Below are 19,754 nucleotides of genomic sequence, written 5' to 3'. Positions count from 1 at the left end.
CATAATCTTTGCACATGGTAAAATGCTTGGGCAAGCAACATGAATCCAAGAAAATTTTATTGAAAATCTTTGTAAAAAGGGTTGTAATCAATTACCAAAAAGGGGGAGATTGAAAGCCCTAGTTTGGTTTTGGATAATTGATGAAACCCTAGTACTAATCTCTATACTAAGTGTGTGTAGACTTAATGAGGTCGGTACATGCCAAGTGATGGAGCAAGTGATGATCATGGTGATGATGGTGATGACCACAAGATGATCAAGTGCTCAACTTGGAAAAGAAGAAAGAGAAAAACAAAACCCTATGGAGATCAAGGCAAAGGTATTGATTAGGGTTTTGGTTTTGGTGATCAATACACCATAGAGGGTGTGATCACATTTAGGATAGATAGCCGTACTATAAAGAGGGGAATTCTTTGGCTAAGCGGTTATCGAGTGCCACTAGGTGTCATTGTTCATGTGCATGCATTTAGAACCTAGTGAGCTAACTTAACTCCTTCGAAGAAAATGTTTGTGAAAACGCTAACACACGTGCACTTGTTGATTTACACATTGTGGTGTTGGCACACTTTGAGATGGAGGTGGAGTTTGAAGGGTAGAGAGAGGAGGATTCGACGCTTTTGAGAAAATGAAGTGCATATTTTCTATTGCGCCGGTGGGAAATTTTGGAGAAGTCACGGGAGTGTTCCCCGCAGAGAAACACTCACCGGACGCTGGCCTTTGAGGCACCGGACGCTGAGGCTGAGCGTCCGGTGTGCTGTGGTGCTAGGGTTAAGCACCGGACGGTGAACACCGGACACTGGGGAGCTCCTGTTCATGCGTCCGGTGCTATCTGACTTCGGTCGGAGTGTTTGACTGGAAGCACCGGACGCTCAGAGCGTCCGGTGTGCGGACGTTTTGCGACCCTCTCTGCGCATGGGTCCGGTGAGCACCGGACGCTACCGGTGCTTAGCGTCCAGTAACCCGCAGGTTTGCGGAACTCCCTACGCATGAGTCCGGTGTGCACCGGACGCGTCCGGTGCTAACTTGCTCAGCGTCCGGTGCACTGCAGGTGACCGTTAGACTCTGACACGAGAATTTCAAAAGGCGACACGTGGCTGACGTCGAAGCACCGGACGCAGGGGCTGAGTGTCCGGTGCCCCTTTAAGAGCGTCCGGTGACCCCGAGTTTTATCCAGTGAGAGAGCCAACGGCTCTTTTTGTTTGAGGGATCTTTAAATAGTTGTTGGCCGGCTTGGGGCTCTCCCTCTTGGCATTCTAATATACTTGACATCCTTGTGAGCCTAAGCAAACACCTCCCACTCATCTCCTTCATAGATTATTCATCTTTGTGAGATTGGGAGTGATTCCAAGTGCATTTGCTTGAGTGATTGCATCTAGTGGCACTTGGGGATCGATTGGTTGCGGTTTTCTTGTTACTCTTGGTGGTTGTCGCCACCTAGACGGCTTGGAGCAGCGGAGGAGGATTGGCACGAGTTGGTGATTGTTCGTGGCCATCTCGCGGTGATTGTGAGAGGTTTGTGCCTACCTCGGCGGAGAGCCAAAGGCAACATTAGTGGATTGCTCGTGTCATTGAGCTACCTCACTTGTGGGTAGATTCTTGTGGTGTCCTAGTGAGGACGAGGTTCGTGCTACACCTCTTAGCCACCGAACCACCAAGTGTTGGTCGACACAACGGGGACGTAGCGTGCCGGCAAGCACGTGAACCTCGGGAGAAAATTGTGTCTCTCCATTGTGATTGTTCATTGGATTTCTCCCGGTGATTGGACTTCATATTATTGATTGGTTCATCCCCTCCACGCGGCGGTATAAAGATCAAACCATCTCCTTTCACTTTCCCGCAAACTAGAGTAGCTTACTTACTTGTATAGAAACTTTAGGTAGCTCTCTAGTGTAAGTAGAGACATAGCTCTTGTGTGCCTAGTGATCATATCAACTAGAATTATTGGATAGGTGGCTTGTAAACACCCCTTTTAGAGCTAGAGTAAAAAGCTTCGCTTTGTTATTTACTAACCTCTTGCTCTAGTGAATTTGTAGAATTTTTTAAATAGGCTATTCACCCTCCTCTAACCATATTAGGACCTTTCAACAGCCTATTCTTTATCTTGCTTAAACTATGTCAATAAGAACAGTACCTTTCCGGGCGACGGGTGCAAGTTGTCGCGGACCATGTGTGCACCGTGAGCGCGTCCTCGCGGCCGGGCTGCCGTGCATCGAGTAGGTGCGGTGCTGCCCCCGGCAGGCGTTAGCGGCTCGCCAAAGGCTTCATCTCCTGACCACCCAGGTTGACCTGTGTGGCGAGGCGGCCAGAACGTGGGACGCCGAGGTGTCCTGGCCGACGGGACGCTAACAGGAGGCGGCACCAGGTCCCTGCTTCCACGGAGATGGTCGGTGTACTGCTCGACATCGTCTCCCGCCCATTGGTCGCCACCGTTGATGTCGAGGTCGTCCAACCCAAGCTGCGGGTTGGAGTACAAGCTCGAACCTACATCGGAGACGAAGGGGCTTCGACCGGAGGAGCCCCAGAAGTCACATGTCACCCCGCCGACCGCAGATCCGGCAGGGTGGCTCGGGTTGAAGCCACCCTGCTCACCGTCGAAGCCACCGCCAAGTCCGGCCATGCTGCACGCTCTAGCGGGGAGGAAACAAGAGGACACGGCTGGATCTAGTGGGGGAGAGATGAGATCTGTGGACGGCACTGTCGAGAATGAGCTCGGCGGCGGGCAGTGTGCGGTGCGGGAAGGAGGAGAGCTCGGTGGCGGGCAGTGTGCGGTGCAGGAAGGATGAGAGCTCGGCGGCGGCGGGAGGAGAGGAGAGCTCGGTGGCGGGCGGAAGGAGGAGAGCTCGGCGGCGGCGGAAGGAGGGAGAAGAGCTCGGCGGAGGGCGGTGTGCGTTGCGGGAAGGGCGAGAATGAGCCGAGGGTTAGGGTTTCGCTTCGGGGGAGGGCTCTGCGTGCGGATAAGAATGCGTCCGCTGTCCACGTGGGTTTCTGGGCCACCCTACGTTTTCGGCCTGCAGTTCGTTGGCCCGAAATGTTTTGGACCCGTTTACTTCCAAACTGTGAAATTGCCAAAAAAATTGCATTTCGGCCCAAATCTTTTGGAAGTAAAGGTGCACAACACTGGGCACATCCAAACTCAGCAGCAGGATCATCATAACCTCGTGTGGGAGACGACACACATAGGGGTTTGCAGCACAGAGTTGACCTGAAGTGACTACAGGCATCCACTCCCACAGTCCCACTGCGTGCTAAAGTTGTTCACATTTTGTGAGTAATGCTGGAATGTGATATTTAAGATGTTGCGGTTGTATTATGGGAACCCATGAAAAGTACTCGTTTCAAAATATTATATGAACAATAAACTGCACAGATCTGTGTGCTAAACAACATTGTCATGAATATTAGGGTAACACAGCATCATGTACGTTTTCTGTACAACAATGTACAAAGTCCGGCTCACTGTCAGAGGTACACCACATAACTGCAAAGCCTGAATGAACATAATATGGCACTCATTCCACACTCAATATTTTCTTACATGAGGTGCTCCCTAAACACACATTGGACAAGAATGAGATACAAGTGCTACAATCACATCAACAATCCCAGTTAATTACAGTGTTTCCAAAACAACCGTTCTTGGGTGTCATCTTTCTAACACTATCCTGGAGAAATTGGAATGTGCCTGGAGAAATGTGAGCTCTGTCCATTGTATTTACCTTCGGGGCCTCCAGTATCGACCTTGGAGGCGACAAGGCCCACTGCATTGCCCAGATTGCAAGGGGGCGCATATATATCAGTGACCTGTAGTGTCCGTCAATTGTCCATGCTTCTGGAGTTTGGAACCAGTACCTGAATTTGTTTCAAGGAAATTATTATTAATTATTAGCAGAATATAGATAGAATAAAGTGGCTCCATTTCTGTTACAAGATAGATTGATGACTACCAAATCCAAGAAAGTGCGGTACCCATAAAAGAACTAAATCTATTGCCAAGAACAAACAGAACATTACAATAAGTGACCTTTAGCAATTTAACTTAAGGACTGGAGGGAAGCTATGATCTTGAGATTTAAACAGCTATTTGAAAAAAATATATAGGCTTTATATATTGACTCTCGAACATCATATACCAAAGGAGAATGCACAATAACATCAAAACCCTTTATGACTATGTTGCACATTACTTGACACACATTTGCATATCTCAAACGAACTATGTGAGAATCCATTCACATTACTGTACATCTCATGTACTCCCTTCACCCAAAAAAGATGCAATTCTAGCTTTGTCCAAAGTCAATCAGTCTCAAGTATGACTGAATCGATAAAAAAATATGTCATTAGATTAATCATGAAATATGTTTTCATAGTAAAGTTATTTGGAGACATTAATGTTGACACTATTTTCAATAAACTTAGTTAAACTTAAGAAAATTTGACAAGCCAACCCTAGAATTGTACTTTTTTAGACTGAGGGAATATAGGGAAAAGAAGCATTACCCATAGCCCTCTTCAGACCATCCAGCTATATAAATGCCTTCTGCAGTAGTGAAGGCCTGATGCTCCATTCCATGGAGTAGCATCGTTGCTGCTAAACTATATGTTACTCCTGTCCAGATTTCTCTTGACTGCATACAGGTGTCATCTACCTTCCCATTTGGATGCATACCATTCACGGCTCCCATACGTCCTCCTTTCACCCTCATCACATTATAGTCAAATATTTTCTGAAGCGTGCATTTTATCCTATCCTCATCAAATAGAGGAGGCAAACCTGATGATGCAGTATACCATTGTCCAGCTAGCTGATCTGCCTGGATGGAACGGCTATTATAACTTGTACCACTGTCATAATTGAAGTATGAACCGTTCCATAACCTGGCTTCAAATACAGATTTAGCTTTTGCAAATCTTGTCATGCACCTCTCAGCATAATCATCATGTCCAAGGCTTCGAGCCAGTGCCGCTGCAGCTTGAAGGGCAGCAAGCCAGAGGCAACCACAATACGCACTTACTCCTTGAACTGTCCAAGCATCGTAAGTTTGATCAGGAAATCCATCATTTTCAATCATATCATCACCATCATGATCAAATTGTTCCATGTATTCCATAGCAGTACAAACTGCAGGCCAGACATCCTTGCCAAATGACTTATCACCTGTTGCAGCAAAATCCCTGTAAATCTGAAGCACGAACTTGGGATTAAGATCTTTCCATCTACTTGTGTCATGTATGTTGTAAGCATTCAATTCATGCCATGGATCATGTGCTCCAAGATCATGGGCGACAGCACCGATTACTTTACGAATACCCCAGGTACCATCAGCAAGAAATCTGACTCTTCTGTTATCTTCCCGCAAAACAGCTCTAGCAAAATCACGTTGAATGCTCAATTCAATCTTAGGAAACAGATCCAAAAGAGCAAAAGAGGCATAGAAGTGTACATCGTAGGTGCACCACATGAAGTATTCTATTCCTTCAAGGTACAAAAACTTCCCAACATTTTCTTTGTCATCGATCTCATGTGGGTCAAAACCAATGAGTGGAACTGTAGAATTGCATGTGCTATCATGAAATGGAAAATTACTGTCTTCTGGGGGACTTGGATTCAACTTGTTATCAGCATCAGACACCAACGATTCACTATCTGTCACGTACAGAAAAAAAAATTGTTTCACTATCTGTGAGTAACAAATACAGATACCAAAATTGTAAAAAGAAGACCAGAGTATTAGTACTTTAAAAAAATGAATATGTAAAAAAATTAATCATTTTTGTATTATCACCTTCTAAGAGAGAAGATATAATCAGACCAAAAATTGACCGTCCAAAATATCAGAACAATGGGACTTGTATGCTCAGTGTGCTCTTAGATCAATCTAATATTATTTTCTTCATTTCTTTCTCCAAAAGCAACTTGATATTTAAAAACGACTACATATCAACAAACACGCACAACTTCAACACAAAATTTGCAAGCAACGCTTTCATTGTTACAGAATGTGTTTTTGGTGAATATGGATCAATGAAGAAAACGCAATTCACATATTGCCTATTAATTTTATACTGTTGTCCAAAAGACACGACTCCAACAAAAGGTAAACAGAGGACGATTTCTTAGAAAATACTAGGTTAATTATTGCCGAAATCCAATTCTGTGCATACCAATATCATTCAAGCTCATTGTGTTACTTGCAGACCTAAATATGGCGAATAGGAGAAAATTGGAAGGGAAAGTGTAACAATATGCAGAGATTAGTACCAATCCAAACGGTTCCACCAGCAACTAGGAAGTACAGCTCATTAAAGAGCGTAATCTTGTACCTGCAAGAGTTAAAGATGATAAAGTACATACATCTTACCATGCAGATCAAAATCTAATGATAGCAAACTAAATCGTATGGTCTCTACAGAAAATATCAAGTACAAGCATGAATTTCACATAATTGATAATTAGGAAGTACAAATATGTAAGAAACAATCAAACCAGTGTAACTCATGCACAGCACAAGCATGTACCATTCTGGAAGCCTCTCATCTCGGAGAATCGGGGTCTGCCACTTATCAATCGCTTCTTCCCAATGCTTATACTCTGAAAGTCACATTAATAAGCAAATTTTCTCGAGTAAAATAACTAGTAGAGAAATAAATACACCACAAATTAAAGGAAACAATAGAATTAATGAATGAATCAAACCAGAATATTTAAATGAGAGGAAAGCTAAAAGGTATAATCATTATATGTTAAATTCATGACACGACTTGGGAACAAAAGTATATGTTGTGCAATATATGTTTACAGGAAACATACTCATCAAAGCGTCCTCTACCAAATTGACGGCTGATCTTGGAGAAGTTCCATAGAACTTTGTATATCTCCTGTTAGCACACATGAACTAAATCTTATTAATGCAGCAGAAAGCTAGGAATCCAGGAGTTTTGCTATCAATAATACAAACCACATTGTCATGTTCAAACAAGTGTACACCAGGCGTCATAGGGCCCGTGACATACGCCGAGCCCAGGAACGCGCGGCTGCACGCGCGGCAGGCACGCAGGGCACGGTTTCCAGCTTCGGCTTGGAGGGCAAGTAGGAGATCTCGGTAGGAGATCTTAGGAGATCTTTTAGCTATTTTGGTTATTCCTTATTTAGTAGAGTTTGTTACCTGTTTGGCTGAGGCAAAGGCTATATAGATATGCTGTAATCAAACTCTTGGGATAAGAAAGATATTACCATCTAATCTCCCCTTCTTCTACCTAAGCCGGTGGCTGGGGGAATAACCCACCGACGAAGAACGGCGGCAAGGGGGCATAACCCTGCCGGCCACCACGGACAGCGGCTACGATCTACGTAGCCGAGGTCCCCCTGCTCTCGGGCTCTCAGCCCTTGACAACCTGGTATCTCAGTCTCGTCGGTCCTCTTCCACCACCCCCACCCAATCTTCCACCGCAGCCTCACCTCCACCCCAGCGGCCTTCCTCGTCCACGGCAACCTCTGCGCCTTCCACCATGGGCGATGACGCTCAACCCACCATGGCAGAGATGATGAAGATGCTTCAGTCCCTGGCCACCGACATGTCAAAGATGCAGTCTGACATGGCGGGCATGAAGGAGAAGGTGGCCTCGTCGTCCGACTCCAGCGCCCATCACGACGGTCAGCACCACATGGATCGCCCCCCGCGGTTCCAGAAGATGGACTTCCCGAGGTTTGACGGCAAGTCCGACCCGCTGATTTTCATCAATCGGTGTGAGTCATACTTCCGTCAACAACGCACCATGCCAGAGGAGAAGGTGTGGATGGCGTCATACAACTTGGAGGATGTGGCCCAACTGTGGTTCATCCAGCTGCAGGAGGACGAGGGCACGCCGCCATGGGGACGCTTCAAGGAACTCCTTAACCTGCGTTTCGGGCCGGTGTTGCGGTCTGCTCCGTTGTTCGAGCTTTCCGAGTGCCGCCGCACGGGTACGGTCGAAGAGTTCTCCAACCGCTTCCAAGCGCTCCTCCCACGCGCGGGCCGGCTCGCTGAAGACCAGCGGGTGCAGCTCTACACCGGCGGTTTGCTGCCCCCGCTCAGCCACCAGGTGCGCATCCACGCGCCAAAGACTCTGGCGGCGGCCATGAGTCTGGCTCGGGTCCTGGAACTGGTCGAGCTTGACCACCTCAATTCCGCCCCCGGCAAAGCGGTGCAGCGCGCGACCGCACCCCCGGCCGTTCCACGTCCAGGCGCCTTGGCGGCCCTTCCAGCGCCCGCCCGACCGGCGCCCGCACTCCAAGCGCTGCCTGCGCCCTCGGCGCCGCCCCTGGCACTACCCGCGCCGCCACCTCCAAGCAGCGGGGGCAAGCGTCTCTCGCCAGAGGAACAAACCGAAAGGCGCCGTCTCGGGCTCTGTTATAACTGCAACGAGCCGTACTCACGCGGCCACAATAGGGTATGCCGCCGCATCTTCTACATCGACGGCGTTGAACTGGCTGAGGAAGAGCCAGCTGAGGAGGCACCCGTCTACTCCCTCCACGTTGTCGCTGGCGTGCCAGTGTGCGGCACCCTACAACTTGAGGTGCAGGTGGGCGCCGCTACATTGATCGCCCTCATCGACACGGGCTCCACCCACTGCTTCATCGGGGAGATAGCCGCGCAACGGGCTGGCCTGCCAGTCGAGCCGCGGCCTCGGCTGACTGCAACCGTCGCCAACGGCGAACAGATCGCCTGCCCAGATGTTCTACGTCAGGCGCCCATCATCATCGACAGCAGGCCGTTCGCAGTCGATTTGTACATCATGCCCCTGGCCGGATATGATCTGGTGCTCGGCACGCATTGCTAGCCACCCTGGGTGATATTGTCTGGAATGTGGCAGCAGGGACCATGGAGTTCAAGGTGGCGGACCAGCAGGTCTGCTGGCGTAGCGTCGCACCACCAACACCTCCGCGCGTCCACTCGACCTCCCTGGCCGAGCCCCTCCTCGACGAGTTGCTGGCCTCCTTCATCGACGTGTTCGCCGAGCCAACGGGCCTGCCTCCCGCACGTGGCCGGGCACACCGCATCATCCTTAAGCCAGACACCGTGCCGGTGGCAGTGCGGCCTTACAGATATCCGGTTGCTCACAAGACGGAGCTGGAGAACCAGCGCGCGACCATGATCGCGAATGGCATAGTCCGGCGCAGCGACTCCGCCTTCTCCTCGCCAGTCCTGCTCGTCAAGAAACCGGACGGCTCGTGGAGGTTCTGCGTCGACTACCGCGCCCTCAACGCGGTAACAGTCAAGGACGCGTTTCCGATTCCCGTCGTCGACGAGCTCTTGGATGAGCTCCATGGCGCCAAGTACTTCACCAAGCTCGATTTGCGTTCAGGATACCATCAAGTGCGCATGCGGCCGGAAGATGTTCACAAAACAGCGTTTCGCACTCACGACGGCCTCTACGAATTCCTGGTGATGCCGTTCGGCCTCTGCAACGCCCCGGCCACATTTCAGGCGCTCATGAACGACGTCTTACGCCCGTTTCTTCGCCGGTTTGTACTTGTTTTCTTTGATGACATCTTGATCCACAGCAAGTCATGGGCCGACCACCTGCGTCATCTCCACGCTGTCCTCACCGAGCTTCGTCAGCACACCCTCTTCGTCAAGCGTTCCAAGTGTGCGTTCGGGGTCACCTCAGTCGCCTACCTCAGCCACACGATCTCGGTGGCGGGGGTGGCCATGGACTCCGCCAAGGTGCAGGCCATACACGACTGGCCACTTCCTCGTTCGGCGCGGGCGGTGCGCGGTTTCCTTGGCCTTGCGGGGTACTACCGCAAGTTCATCCACAACTACGGATCCATCGCCGCGCCGCTCACTGCGCTACTCAAGGAGGGCTTCGCGTGGGGACGTGAGCCGGCCTCGGCTTTCCTCGCTCTCAAGGAAGCGGTCACCTCGGCGCCGGTGCTCGCTATGCCGGACTTCGACAAGGCCTTCGTCGTCGAGTGCGACGCGTCGTCTCATGGGTTTGGGGCTGTCCTCATCCAGGACGGACATCCCATCGCCTTCTTCAGCCGTCCGGTGGCGCCTCGACATCAAGCCCTGGCTGCCTACGAGCGTGAGCTTATTGGTCTGGTTCAGGCAGTACGCCACTGGCGACCATACCTCTGGGGGCGCCGTTTCACTGTCAAGACAGATCACTACAGCTTGAAGTACCTGCTGGACCAGCGCTTGGCCACCATTCCGCAGCACCACTGGGTTGGCAAACTGCTGGGCTTCGACTTCGCCGTAGAATACAAGCCCGGCGCGACGAACGCAGTCGCCGACGCGCTGTCCAGACGCGACACTGCAGACGGCGAGCTTCTTGCTCTTTCTACCCCGCGTTTCGACTTCATCGCCAAGCTCCGGCAGGCACAGCTGGAACACCCAGCCCTTGTCGCTCTCCAGGGCGAGATTGCAGCAGGCACCCGATCACCTCCCTGGGCGCTGGTGGACGGCATGGTGCAATTTTCTGGGCGCCTGTACATTCCAGCCGACTCCCCGCTGCTGCAGCAAATTGTGGGGGCCATACACGACGACGGACACGAAGGCGTACAGCGAACGCTCCACCGGCTGCGCCGTGACTTCCATTTTCCTAACATGAAGCAAGTTGTGCAGGACAGGGTGCGCACGTGTGAAGTTTGCCAACGCTACAAGTCCGAACACCAGCACCCTGCGGGTCTCCTCCTGCCACTGCCGGTTCCCCAGGGTGTGTGGACGGATGTCGCGCTCGACTTTGTGGAGGCGCTACCACGAGTCCGCGGCAAGTCTGTAATCCTCACCGTGGTGGATAGGTTCAGCAAGTACTGTCATTTCATTCCATTGGCACATCCGTACTCAGCTGAATCCGTCGCCCAGGCGTTCTTCAACGACATCGTCCGCCTCCACGGGATTCCACAGTCCATGGTATCTGACCGGGACACGGTGTTCACGTCGACGTTTTGGCAGGAGTTGATGCGGCTCATGGGGACCAAGCTGCAGATGACAACGGCGTTCCACCCCCAGTCCGACGGCCAGTCTGAGTCAGCTAACCGTGTCATTATCATGTATCTGCGGTGTTTGACTGGTGACAGGCCACGAGACTGGCTCAGGTGGCTTCCATGGGCGGAGTTTCTATTCAACACGGCTTACCAGACGTCCCTGCGGGATACTCCTTTCCGTGTGGTCTACGGGCATGATCCTCCTTCCATCCGGTCCTATGAACTTGGGGACACCAGGGTGCCGGCTATTGCCAAGAGCATGGAGGAGCGCAAGGAATTCCTGGAAGACATCCGCTACCGTCTGGAGCAGGCACAGGCATACCAAAAGCGCCACTACGACCGGGCGCACCGCGAGGTCACCTATCAGGTCGGCGATTGGGCGCTGCTTCGACTCCGTCAGCGCGGGGCCACATCTCTTCCTCAGGCTGTGGGCGGCAAACTGAAGCCGCGCTTCTTTGGACCATACCGCGTCTCCGAACTTATCAACGAGGTCGCCGTTCGGCTGGAGCTTCCTCCCCGCGCTCGCATCCACAATGTGTTCCATGTGGGGCTGCTCAAGAAGTATCCCGGGCCGCCGCCAACCGCGCCTTCTCCATTGCCGCTACTGCATCATGGCGCTGTTAGCCCAGAACCTGAGCGCGCGGTGCGGTATCGCCTGGCTCGCGGCGTCCATCAGGTACTCATCCAGTGGAAGGGAGCGACGGCAGCATCAGCAACCTGGGAAGATGTCGCTCAGCTCCGCACCAGGTTTCCCCAATTCCCGCTCGAGGACGAGCTGGCTCTCGACGGGGAGGGAGATGTCATGTTCAAACAAGTGTACACCAGGCGTCATAGGGCCCGTGACATACGCCGAGCCCAGGAACGCGCGGCAGGCACGCAGGGCACGGTTTCCAGCTTCGGCTTGGAGGGCAAGTAGGAGATCTCGGTAGGAGATCTTAGGAGATCTTTTAGCTATTTTGGTTATTCCTTATTTAGTAGAGTTTGTTACCTGTTTGGCTGAGGCAAAGGCTATATAGATATGCTGTAATCAAACTCTTGGGATAAGAAAGATATTACCATCTAATCTCCCCTTCTTCTACCTAAGCCGGCGGCTGGGGGAATAACCCACCGACGAAGAACGGCGGCAAGGGGGCATAACCCTGCCGGCCACCACGGACAGCGGCTACGATCTACGTAGCCGAGGTCCCCCTGCTCTCGGGCTCTCAGCCCTTGACACACATCACTACAGATACCTTAATGAAAGATAGAAGTATTATCAATGTTCAGCTCTTGTCAGAAGATAAGCTGATTAATAGACTATTTACTATTTAGAGTCTATATATACTGCATAGTAAAAGCTGAATGGCAAATGGAGAAAAAGATTAACAGAGTAAAAAGATATTCCCATTTGCATTGACCAACAACTTAAAGGTTTGAATGAAAGGAATCATAAAGTGTTTTTAACAAGTGCTCTGAGTTGTGTCGATCTTGGATGCGTCATGATTAACAGTTGTCACCAAATAGAAGTTCGGAATAAAGAACTTACCTGTAGTATGTACTCCCCTTTTTAAATTTAACCTTAGGAGAAGACCAAGCCAATGCAAATGCAACTGTACATCTTCCATGTGGTTCAACCCAGGTTGAAGCAGAAACTGCTGCACAAACTGTATCGCCCAGCAAACAAGGCATGCTGGGACCAGCACTGAAATTATCTCGGTCAAAGGAACCATCCTTTAAACAATTAAACAATCAGATGGTATGATATGCAGTTTCAGTCATCGAAATGGCAAACATTTGGTTATTTCTAAACAGTTCCACAGAAGGCTAGCCTTGTACGCATACAATAGTCTTATCTAAAACAGGGAATTACAGGCAGGGAAAAACAAGGGAAAAAAAGTAAAGATCACCTGAACCATTGTGCCCCACATTTCCCTAGCAGTAACAGAACTTTCTCCAGAAAGCCCAAAAACAGGCAATACTGTGACATTTACATTTTGATTTTCACATGCCGCAATTGCAAATGTTACAGGAGGATTATTATTGGCTGTCCTGCAATGTTATTAATAGAGAATCAATGCTAGTCTTTAAGTAACAAAAAAATCATGTTGGAAAATATATGCAGAAAACACCATGTATTGAGCCATAGTTTCTTCTTCTTTTAGGCAGAGAGTATGGATGACTTTAGATCAGCTATAAGTGCTTAGTTTCAAGATTGGACTAATCTGAAAAATCCACACCAAAAGAAGAATAGAAAAAGAGTGATCAGTTATTGACTTGCTTGTGATGTAGAAGAACACCAGAAACTCCATTTTTTCCTCTGCATGTCAAACAGAACAGAAATCATTTCACTATATGGAGCACTGGCAATAGAGAACATATTAAGCTTTTGTGACATCATACTAACATGAATGGCTCATTTACGTGACCCCCAGAATGATGTGAAAGTCCTCCTATAGAATTCTAGCATAGCATCAATAATAGAACATGATCAGATCCAACATATCATAAAATACAAAATTGGTGCAAACACCCAAGGAAAAGTAGTAGCTAGTACCGCCCAAGTCATCAATAGGCTAACTTTTGCCCTTTCCTTTCCAGTATTCACTAGCTGCAAAATATCAGTAATAAAAGTAAGAATGATGCCCTTGCTCGAATTGGAGGCTAGATCTTGGAGGCTGCTGTTCGTAGAGGTCATGTGTGTTTCTTTGTTAAACTGTGAGTGTGTTGGGCTTGTACCAGTTCTAAAACCCTTTCTTCTTAATATAATATAATGATACACAGCCTGCGTGCTTGACAAAAAAAAGGTGAAAAACTACAATTAGTATTAAAAAAATATTTGATCAAGGGGAGATATGTCCCCTTGACTTTAGTCTTAAGGGGCCCACCGAACCTGGCAAACAGGCAGGAACCTCACACGCGCACTACAATTAATAATGCACATAGTCGCAGTTTAGTGACAATGCCACTATGCCTCAGTGATTAAAGAGAGTTATGGACACTCTCACCGGCTCCATAAACATAAATGAGTTGGTATGCAGAGAAACATAGGACCATTTAGAGCAAAGATTCAGCTATATGAAACATATAAGTCAATGTTGTATTTTCATCAAATTTACTCTGAAAAAGAAAGTGAAGACTTACAGTATATACAAAAACAGAGGTAGGAAGACTGCTCTCTTGGTAATCATGGGGAATAAATGGAGATATTTGACGGCAGGATACTTTCAGTTCAGGATCTGGCTCGCCTTTAAACCAAAAGAATAATAACATGTGAACCTCACTGCATGTTTGCAATATTTTAAATGGCGTGCTACTTATTGAAGTAGTTAGCAATTATTCATCCTTGCCCAAATGAATATTTTTACAAATCTTTAGAAGTATTCTTCAAAAATGACCACTGGGTGTTCTAGGTCTGTTTCAGGAATTATTTTTATCTTTCCAATTTTCAATAATGTTTACTTTTTTCTATTTTTCTGTACGTCTGAATTTTTGTGCCCAATTAGTATTGACCAAGTGGGAATGGCCAAAAAAATGAATATAGATGGAGCAGTGGTAAAAGAGATGGTGGAAATTTTGTGGTAGTGTGAAGGAGATTAGGTCTCAAACTAATAGCAAAAGAAACCTTTCTCAGAAATAATAAGCATCATTACCATCATAAACAGTCCATGCACGAGGAAACAAAGCATGATATGTTGAACGATCGCCCTTTAATTTCCAGTCCCAGGACGATATACCATCATCAATAGATTTCCTAAGAACCAGAAAATTGAATACAGGATAATTTCAGGTTGAATTGGTACTAGAAAAAGGAAGAAAGAAAAAGAAAGCTGGATGCGAGTCTAGGGAAGTATAAATTAACTGAATATATACAGTAATAAGACGAGCAATTCTCTTTCAAAAAAATAAGACAAGCAATATCTTGATATCCTTACCATGGACGATTCCTACACCCATCCAGTCCTATGCACAGAACTATCATGTACCAACATGTGGGCCATAACACCACTAAAGCGGAAGAATATTGTTTGTGTGTTTGTCTCTAAGTGAAGAGCCCAGCTATTGTGTGGGTGTGCAAGTGTGTCATGTCTTTGTACTGAACTTCTCTTCTTCTTAATTGAGCGCAGACCTCCTGCCTTTTTGTTCAAAGAAAAATCCACCACTAAAGCAGAAAAATACCCTTCTCCGATAAAATCCTGGACAAACCATATATTTCCTCACCAAACTCTACTTTTCTCAAGCACCCCATAAAAACCTCTAACAAAAATCCACCACCCACAATAAACACATTAACCTATAACGATTTTTAGTCCTATAATTCTCCATTTATCCTAGAAGAACTTTTACCTACATCTAACATAAATATTTTCCATGGTTTCATGCCATTCCCTATTCATCTGCTAGTCAACGCCACCAAATAAAGCTACAGAAGGCTATGGCATAATCAGGCTTGGTCACTTCCTAACGAGGCCACTTTTCCCTATCTCAATTTGGCCATAAGCAGCACATATGAGCTCAGCAAAAGAAGCCATCTGTGTGGCAACGCACCATGCCACGCAGTGGCATGGATGCATGGTATAGACCAAACACATTGACATGACAGAGGAACTATGCAGATCAGGGCACAGCTTAATCAGGTAGAAATGTAAAGCAGACATTGCAGTACAAGAGCAGCTCAAGAATTGCTGCTCAGTATGCAGGGTAATGATACGTCCAGTCAACAATATATGACGTTTCAGACCAAGAAAACAAGCTGTTCATATATTGGTGACTTGAGGTAGTATAAATATTTTAATCCATAGAAAATCTGAAAGTATTTACCCTAAGAAATATAAAATACAATGGTGGCACATTAGAAAATGTCATATCCTTCTTGCAAATAGAAATGTTAATGAAGATTACAAATATGATAAATGAATAGTACAACATCACTTGCACATATATTCATATATTCTTAGTTGTGAAAAATGAAGAGAACGTTCCAGAGTTATGTCTATTTTGGGGGAAAATACCAAGCATAAGACAATATAAATTAAATAAACGTGGAAAATAAGATTATGGTGCCAGCAATGAGAAGAATAAACAAGAACATCATACTTCAAACCACCAAGTTGACCAGGGGCCAAAACTGAAGCGTATTTCTTATTTCCTCCCCGAGTGACAAAGATCTGCAATAATAAGAAAAACATAATGAATAAACATGATATGCTTGTCAGTCAAAATTTAGACTTCATAGCAAAAACCTGCACCAGTTGGTTATACATACAAGCAGCAACTTAGGCATGTAGATAATAGTAACATCAGGAAGCTTAGTCAAGACTCTAGACAGTAAAGTGAGAATGCTTAGATTTCAAACTGGTTTGATATTTTTAAAGGATCTCAACAAAACAGAATTGTGATGTACTGATGTCTCTTTCCAATGAGTTCAGAATCAGTTATAATCTGTTAGCGAGTTTGGCAGATCTCACAGAGCAGCAGGCTGAATCCAGGAGAAGCTCTGCCAAATAGTTTTTTACTGAGAAGTGATTCTTTGCTGATCCTGTGAATTGATTCTCTGAAATGAACTAAGGTGCTGAGAGCTGAAGAAACTAGCTTCTTCCGATTCACTTCACGAACAAAATCACTGTATGCACATATAGTTTTATCGTAGAGAATCATAGGGAATCCATTTCAGTCAAAGAATCACTTCTCACAGAGAATCAGCTTCCATAGAGCATCTAAAGCAGGAAGAGCTCTACCAAACTGGCCCTTACTATAGTTTTTTTTTTTGTGGCTATATTTATTTTTATCCAGAAGTGATATGCCATTCTTACAATCAATGAGATTGTTGGCAGGAGTCTGTTTGCATGAAGTCTGAAAGGACACACTCTGCATGAAAAAAGTTCACCAAACCTATTTCCTGTAATGAGCCAAAATGGTTGGGTTTGAGCAAGCTCAGAGCTAAAATTAGTATTTTTTCTGAGAACTTGTTTTCACAAGCTTTTGTTGTAGAACATATATTTTGATTGAGCTTCTACCAAGATCCTCTAGTTAGAAAAATCTAAGATATAGCAGAAGAGTGACAAAGTTCTGGAGTTACCGAAAATTGATTGGCCATCACAGGTGACATTTCACAAGAACCAGGAGTTATCTGCCAATGCTTGAATTCTCCTCTAAAGCCTCTTGAAATGCTACCACTGCTGCACAAGGGAATGAATGTACACACTAAATGTTCATGAAAACAGAATGACACAAAGGCTAGTTGTAAACCAATAATCACACACCCCATCCCACCAAGAGGTACTCCTTGTGAGGCTGAGGGTCTGTTGCCCTCTCTAGTGAATGGATCAATTGGTGCTTTCTGCCAAAAGGTAAGTTGTCAAGCTAAAAGTGAACTATCAGAATAAAAGATCAACTGTAAAAGAACGAGTAACTTGAAATGTGAAATCTACATATTACCCTTCCATGAGAAGCTTCTTCCCGAATGTATGACCAAAGTCGGAGACCAAGTTTCATCTAACAATCAGGGGGGAAACACATTAATTTATAATGTTGACTCTTCATGTATCACTTGAAGACTTCAGCAGGCTTAAGTAACAGAGAAGACATGTACAACTTCCATTAACAAGGAAAGCTGAAAGCTGCATTTTTCCATACCATTCTAATTGCTTCTCTGAATGTGACATTGAACTCCTTCAATCTATTAGCATGACTACTTAGTTTCCTTCTCCATGCATGCTCTGGTGGTGAGCCATCATCAAAGTCCAGCTGAGCATTCCCAAAAGCAATGATCAATAAGTAAGAAAAAAATAAATAAAATAAAAAAACGTAGTCACAGCAGAATTCCACACCATACCCTGGACTACTCATATATTTTACTCAAAACTTAACCAAATCGAATGGGAAAATTTCTCCACAATCTTGTGATGCTTTCAACAAATACAAATGGTTAAGCAATCTGCAGTTTAATTTGGTAAGCCAATAAAATTCTTAATACAGCTATTAATGATGGAGAAAAATGCAACTTTTTCATCTGCAACAGTCAGTTAAACAAGTACTCAGCATATTCGTCGAGCACAACTTCCGAGCCTTTTTATAAAAAAAACATTTCAGAATACTCTGAATACTACAATCACCATAAGCAGCAAGATAGCAGAAATAAGATATCACAAATAGATAGACTAGCTCACTAGAATCAACTTTATCCATCAAATCATCTATGCTACCAAATTTAGTACCAAGGCAGATATTACAGTTTTGTCACTTCCCAATGCAGGCACTAACGGTTTCAGGACCAATTGAAGGAAGAGGAGGGAGAAGGATCTTACCAATTGCAGCGTGCTGCGGCTCACGAACTCATCGGCACGCCACGAGCGCTTCCTCCGGGAGAGCAGATTTCCGCTCACCATTCCGACGGGCCCGCTGAAACACCAAGTTTAGGGGTCCCGGCTAAGCACAGAGCCGAACTCCAAGTTGAATAAACACTTGGAAATTACTCAAAGTTGGGAGAAAATCATCTCTTTTTTTTTTCTTTTTGGTGTGTATAGAGAGAACGACACGAAGAAAGAAGCGACAAATTTTGATCCCAGGAGAGTACGATTCCCCTTAATCTGGACCGGAACTAACCAAAGTTCCAAACAGATTTGAAACCAGGAGGAAAGGGGACGACTGTAGCTGAGCTTGAGCTATTAAAAGCCCCAAACTCGAACCAAAAGAAATCGCCACGAATTACCAATAAATAAAAGGGCAAAAAAAAAGGGCAAAACCAGCAAGAAGAAATCAGCTACCGCCAGAGACGAGGTGTTCACACCTCGACGGAATTAATGGCTCACCTGCGACAGGACAATCGCCGGTTTGTCCAGGAGAGGCTACGAGAAAGCTTTAACCTTTATCTTTGTTTCTTTTCTATCTAGAAGAAGACTGTATAGGCTGATTAACAATCCGGCGGTCGCTGTCGCTGTCGCTGCAGTTCTCCTTGCTGAGTCGCCGGGCCGTGACGGGAAGGGACGGCTAGTCTATTATCCAGCGACGTAGCGAGTGGACGGCGGCGCCAGATCAGCAGCGCAGGTGTCCTCTTCTGCAAAGCGAAATCTTTGTTTCCCCTTTGACCCTTTCCGCCGGGTGGCTTGGTTCGATGAAAAGAAGAGCAAAGCAGACGTCTCCTCGCCGGCCGGCGGCGACGACGTGGCCAATTGTAAACGGTTGGCGGCGGACGGCAAATGTGCCTTGGTGTGTGTGTGTGTGTGTGTTCGTCGTTGGGATACGCTGTCGGCGGACGGCAAATGTTGTTGCACGCCGAGCAAGGAAGACATATGTTCCAGGAGTACGCCGAGGGGAAGTTGCTTCCTGTATATCACGAGAAACGAGCATACCTGCCTTACGTGTTGTATTAGCTTTGTCCTAACTTAAACATTATTATCTTTGATTATCTATTTAAAAATTCTTATAATTTCAATTATATAATATAAAAATATTACTTATAACAAATCTAAAAATATAAATCTTATGTTATAACTCTATAGCAAATTTTGAACTAACGATCAAAGATATAAATGTTTGGCGTATATGATATGTAATAAGAAAAAAGGGCACGTAGTAGGGCACTAGATTTCTTCAATGTCTGTCACGGATGCTCACTGCAGAGACATCCCTTTACACAATGGTGTAGTTGAGTTAAAACTCATCCATTTGTGCTCTTGCCACTATATGCGCTTAAGAGAAGATTATGCGGTTAGCAAAAGTACACGAGTGCTTATGCTAGTTAAAGGTCATCTTTTGTGATTGTTCTATGTGTTAGGCCTAATGTTATGTGAGGTTTGTATACTTTTAG

General features: G+C 46.4%; 1 protein-coding gene across 3 annotated transcripts; it reads right to left on the bottom strand.

Annotated features, from left to right (window-relative positions):
* Positions 1-3,372: 3,372 nt before the first annotated feature.
* On the bottom strand, positions 3,373-19,225 carry LOC8155699 (non-lysosomal glucosylceramidase). Of its 3 annotated transcripts, none has more exons than XM_021450621.1 (19): positions 18,757-19,225; positions 18,253-18,346; positions 17,582-17,692; positions 17,384-17,440; positions 17,209-17,285; positions 17,025-17,121; positions 16,043-16,113; positions 14,599-14,699; positions 14,090-14,193; positions 13,503-13,556; positions 13,353-13,408; positions 13,227-13,265; positions 12,856-12,997; positions 12,495-12,679; positions 6,812-6,879; positions 6,520-6,592; positions 6,263-6,324; positions 4,501-5,647; positions 3,373-3,849 (listed from the first exon to the last, which is right to left on the bottom strand). In XM_021450621.1, the coding sequence occupies exons 2-19, from the start codon at positions 18,331-18,333 to the stop codon at positions 3,594-3,596; spliced, it is 2,781 nt and encodes a 926-aa protein (XP_021306296.1). In that variant the 5' UTR covers positions 18,334-18,346; positions 18,757-19,225; the 3' UTR covers positions 3,373-3,593. The 3 variants fall into 3 exon arrangements, with proteins under 3 accessions (XP_021306296.1, XP_021306295.1, XP_021306297.1); XM_021450620.1 differs by having other exon boundaries at positions 17,025-17,124; positions 18,757-19,224; XM_021450622.1 differs by lacking the exons at positions 17,582-17,692; positions 18,253-18,346; positions 18,757-19,225 and having other exon boundaries at positions 17,025-17,124; positions 17,219-17,285.
* Positions 19,226-19,754: the final 529 nt, after the last annotated feature.

This window comes from Sorghum bicolor, unplaced genomic scaffold, assembly GCF_000003195.3.
Source record: "Sorghum bicolor cultivar BTx623 unplaced genomic scaffold, Sorghum_bicolor_NCBIv3 super_73, whole genome shotgun sequence".
NCBI classification, from domain to species: Eukaryota; Viridiplantae; Streptophyta; class Magnoliopsida; order Poales; family Poaceae; genus Sorghum; species Sorghum bicolor.
Note: the sequence above shows the minus strand (reverse complement) of the source record. Positions and strands in the feature narration are given on the sequence as shown.

Coding starts and splice junctions, on each gene's coding strand:
- LOC8155699 (XM_021450620.1), bottom strand. CDS start 18,333: ATGGTGAGCGGAAATCTGCTCTCCCGGAGGAAGCGCTCGTGGCGTGCC. Junction 13,409..13,502: donor GCCTATTGATGACTTGGGCG/GTACTAGCTACT, acceptor ATGCTATGCTAG/AATTCTATAGGAGGACTTTC. Junction 13,266..13,352: donor CACGTAAATGAGCCATTCAT/GTTAGTATGATG, acceptor TTTGACATGCAG/AGGAAAAAATGGAGTTTCTG.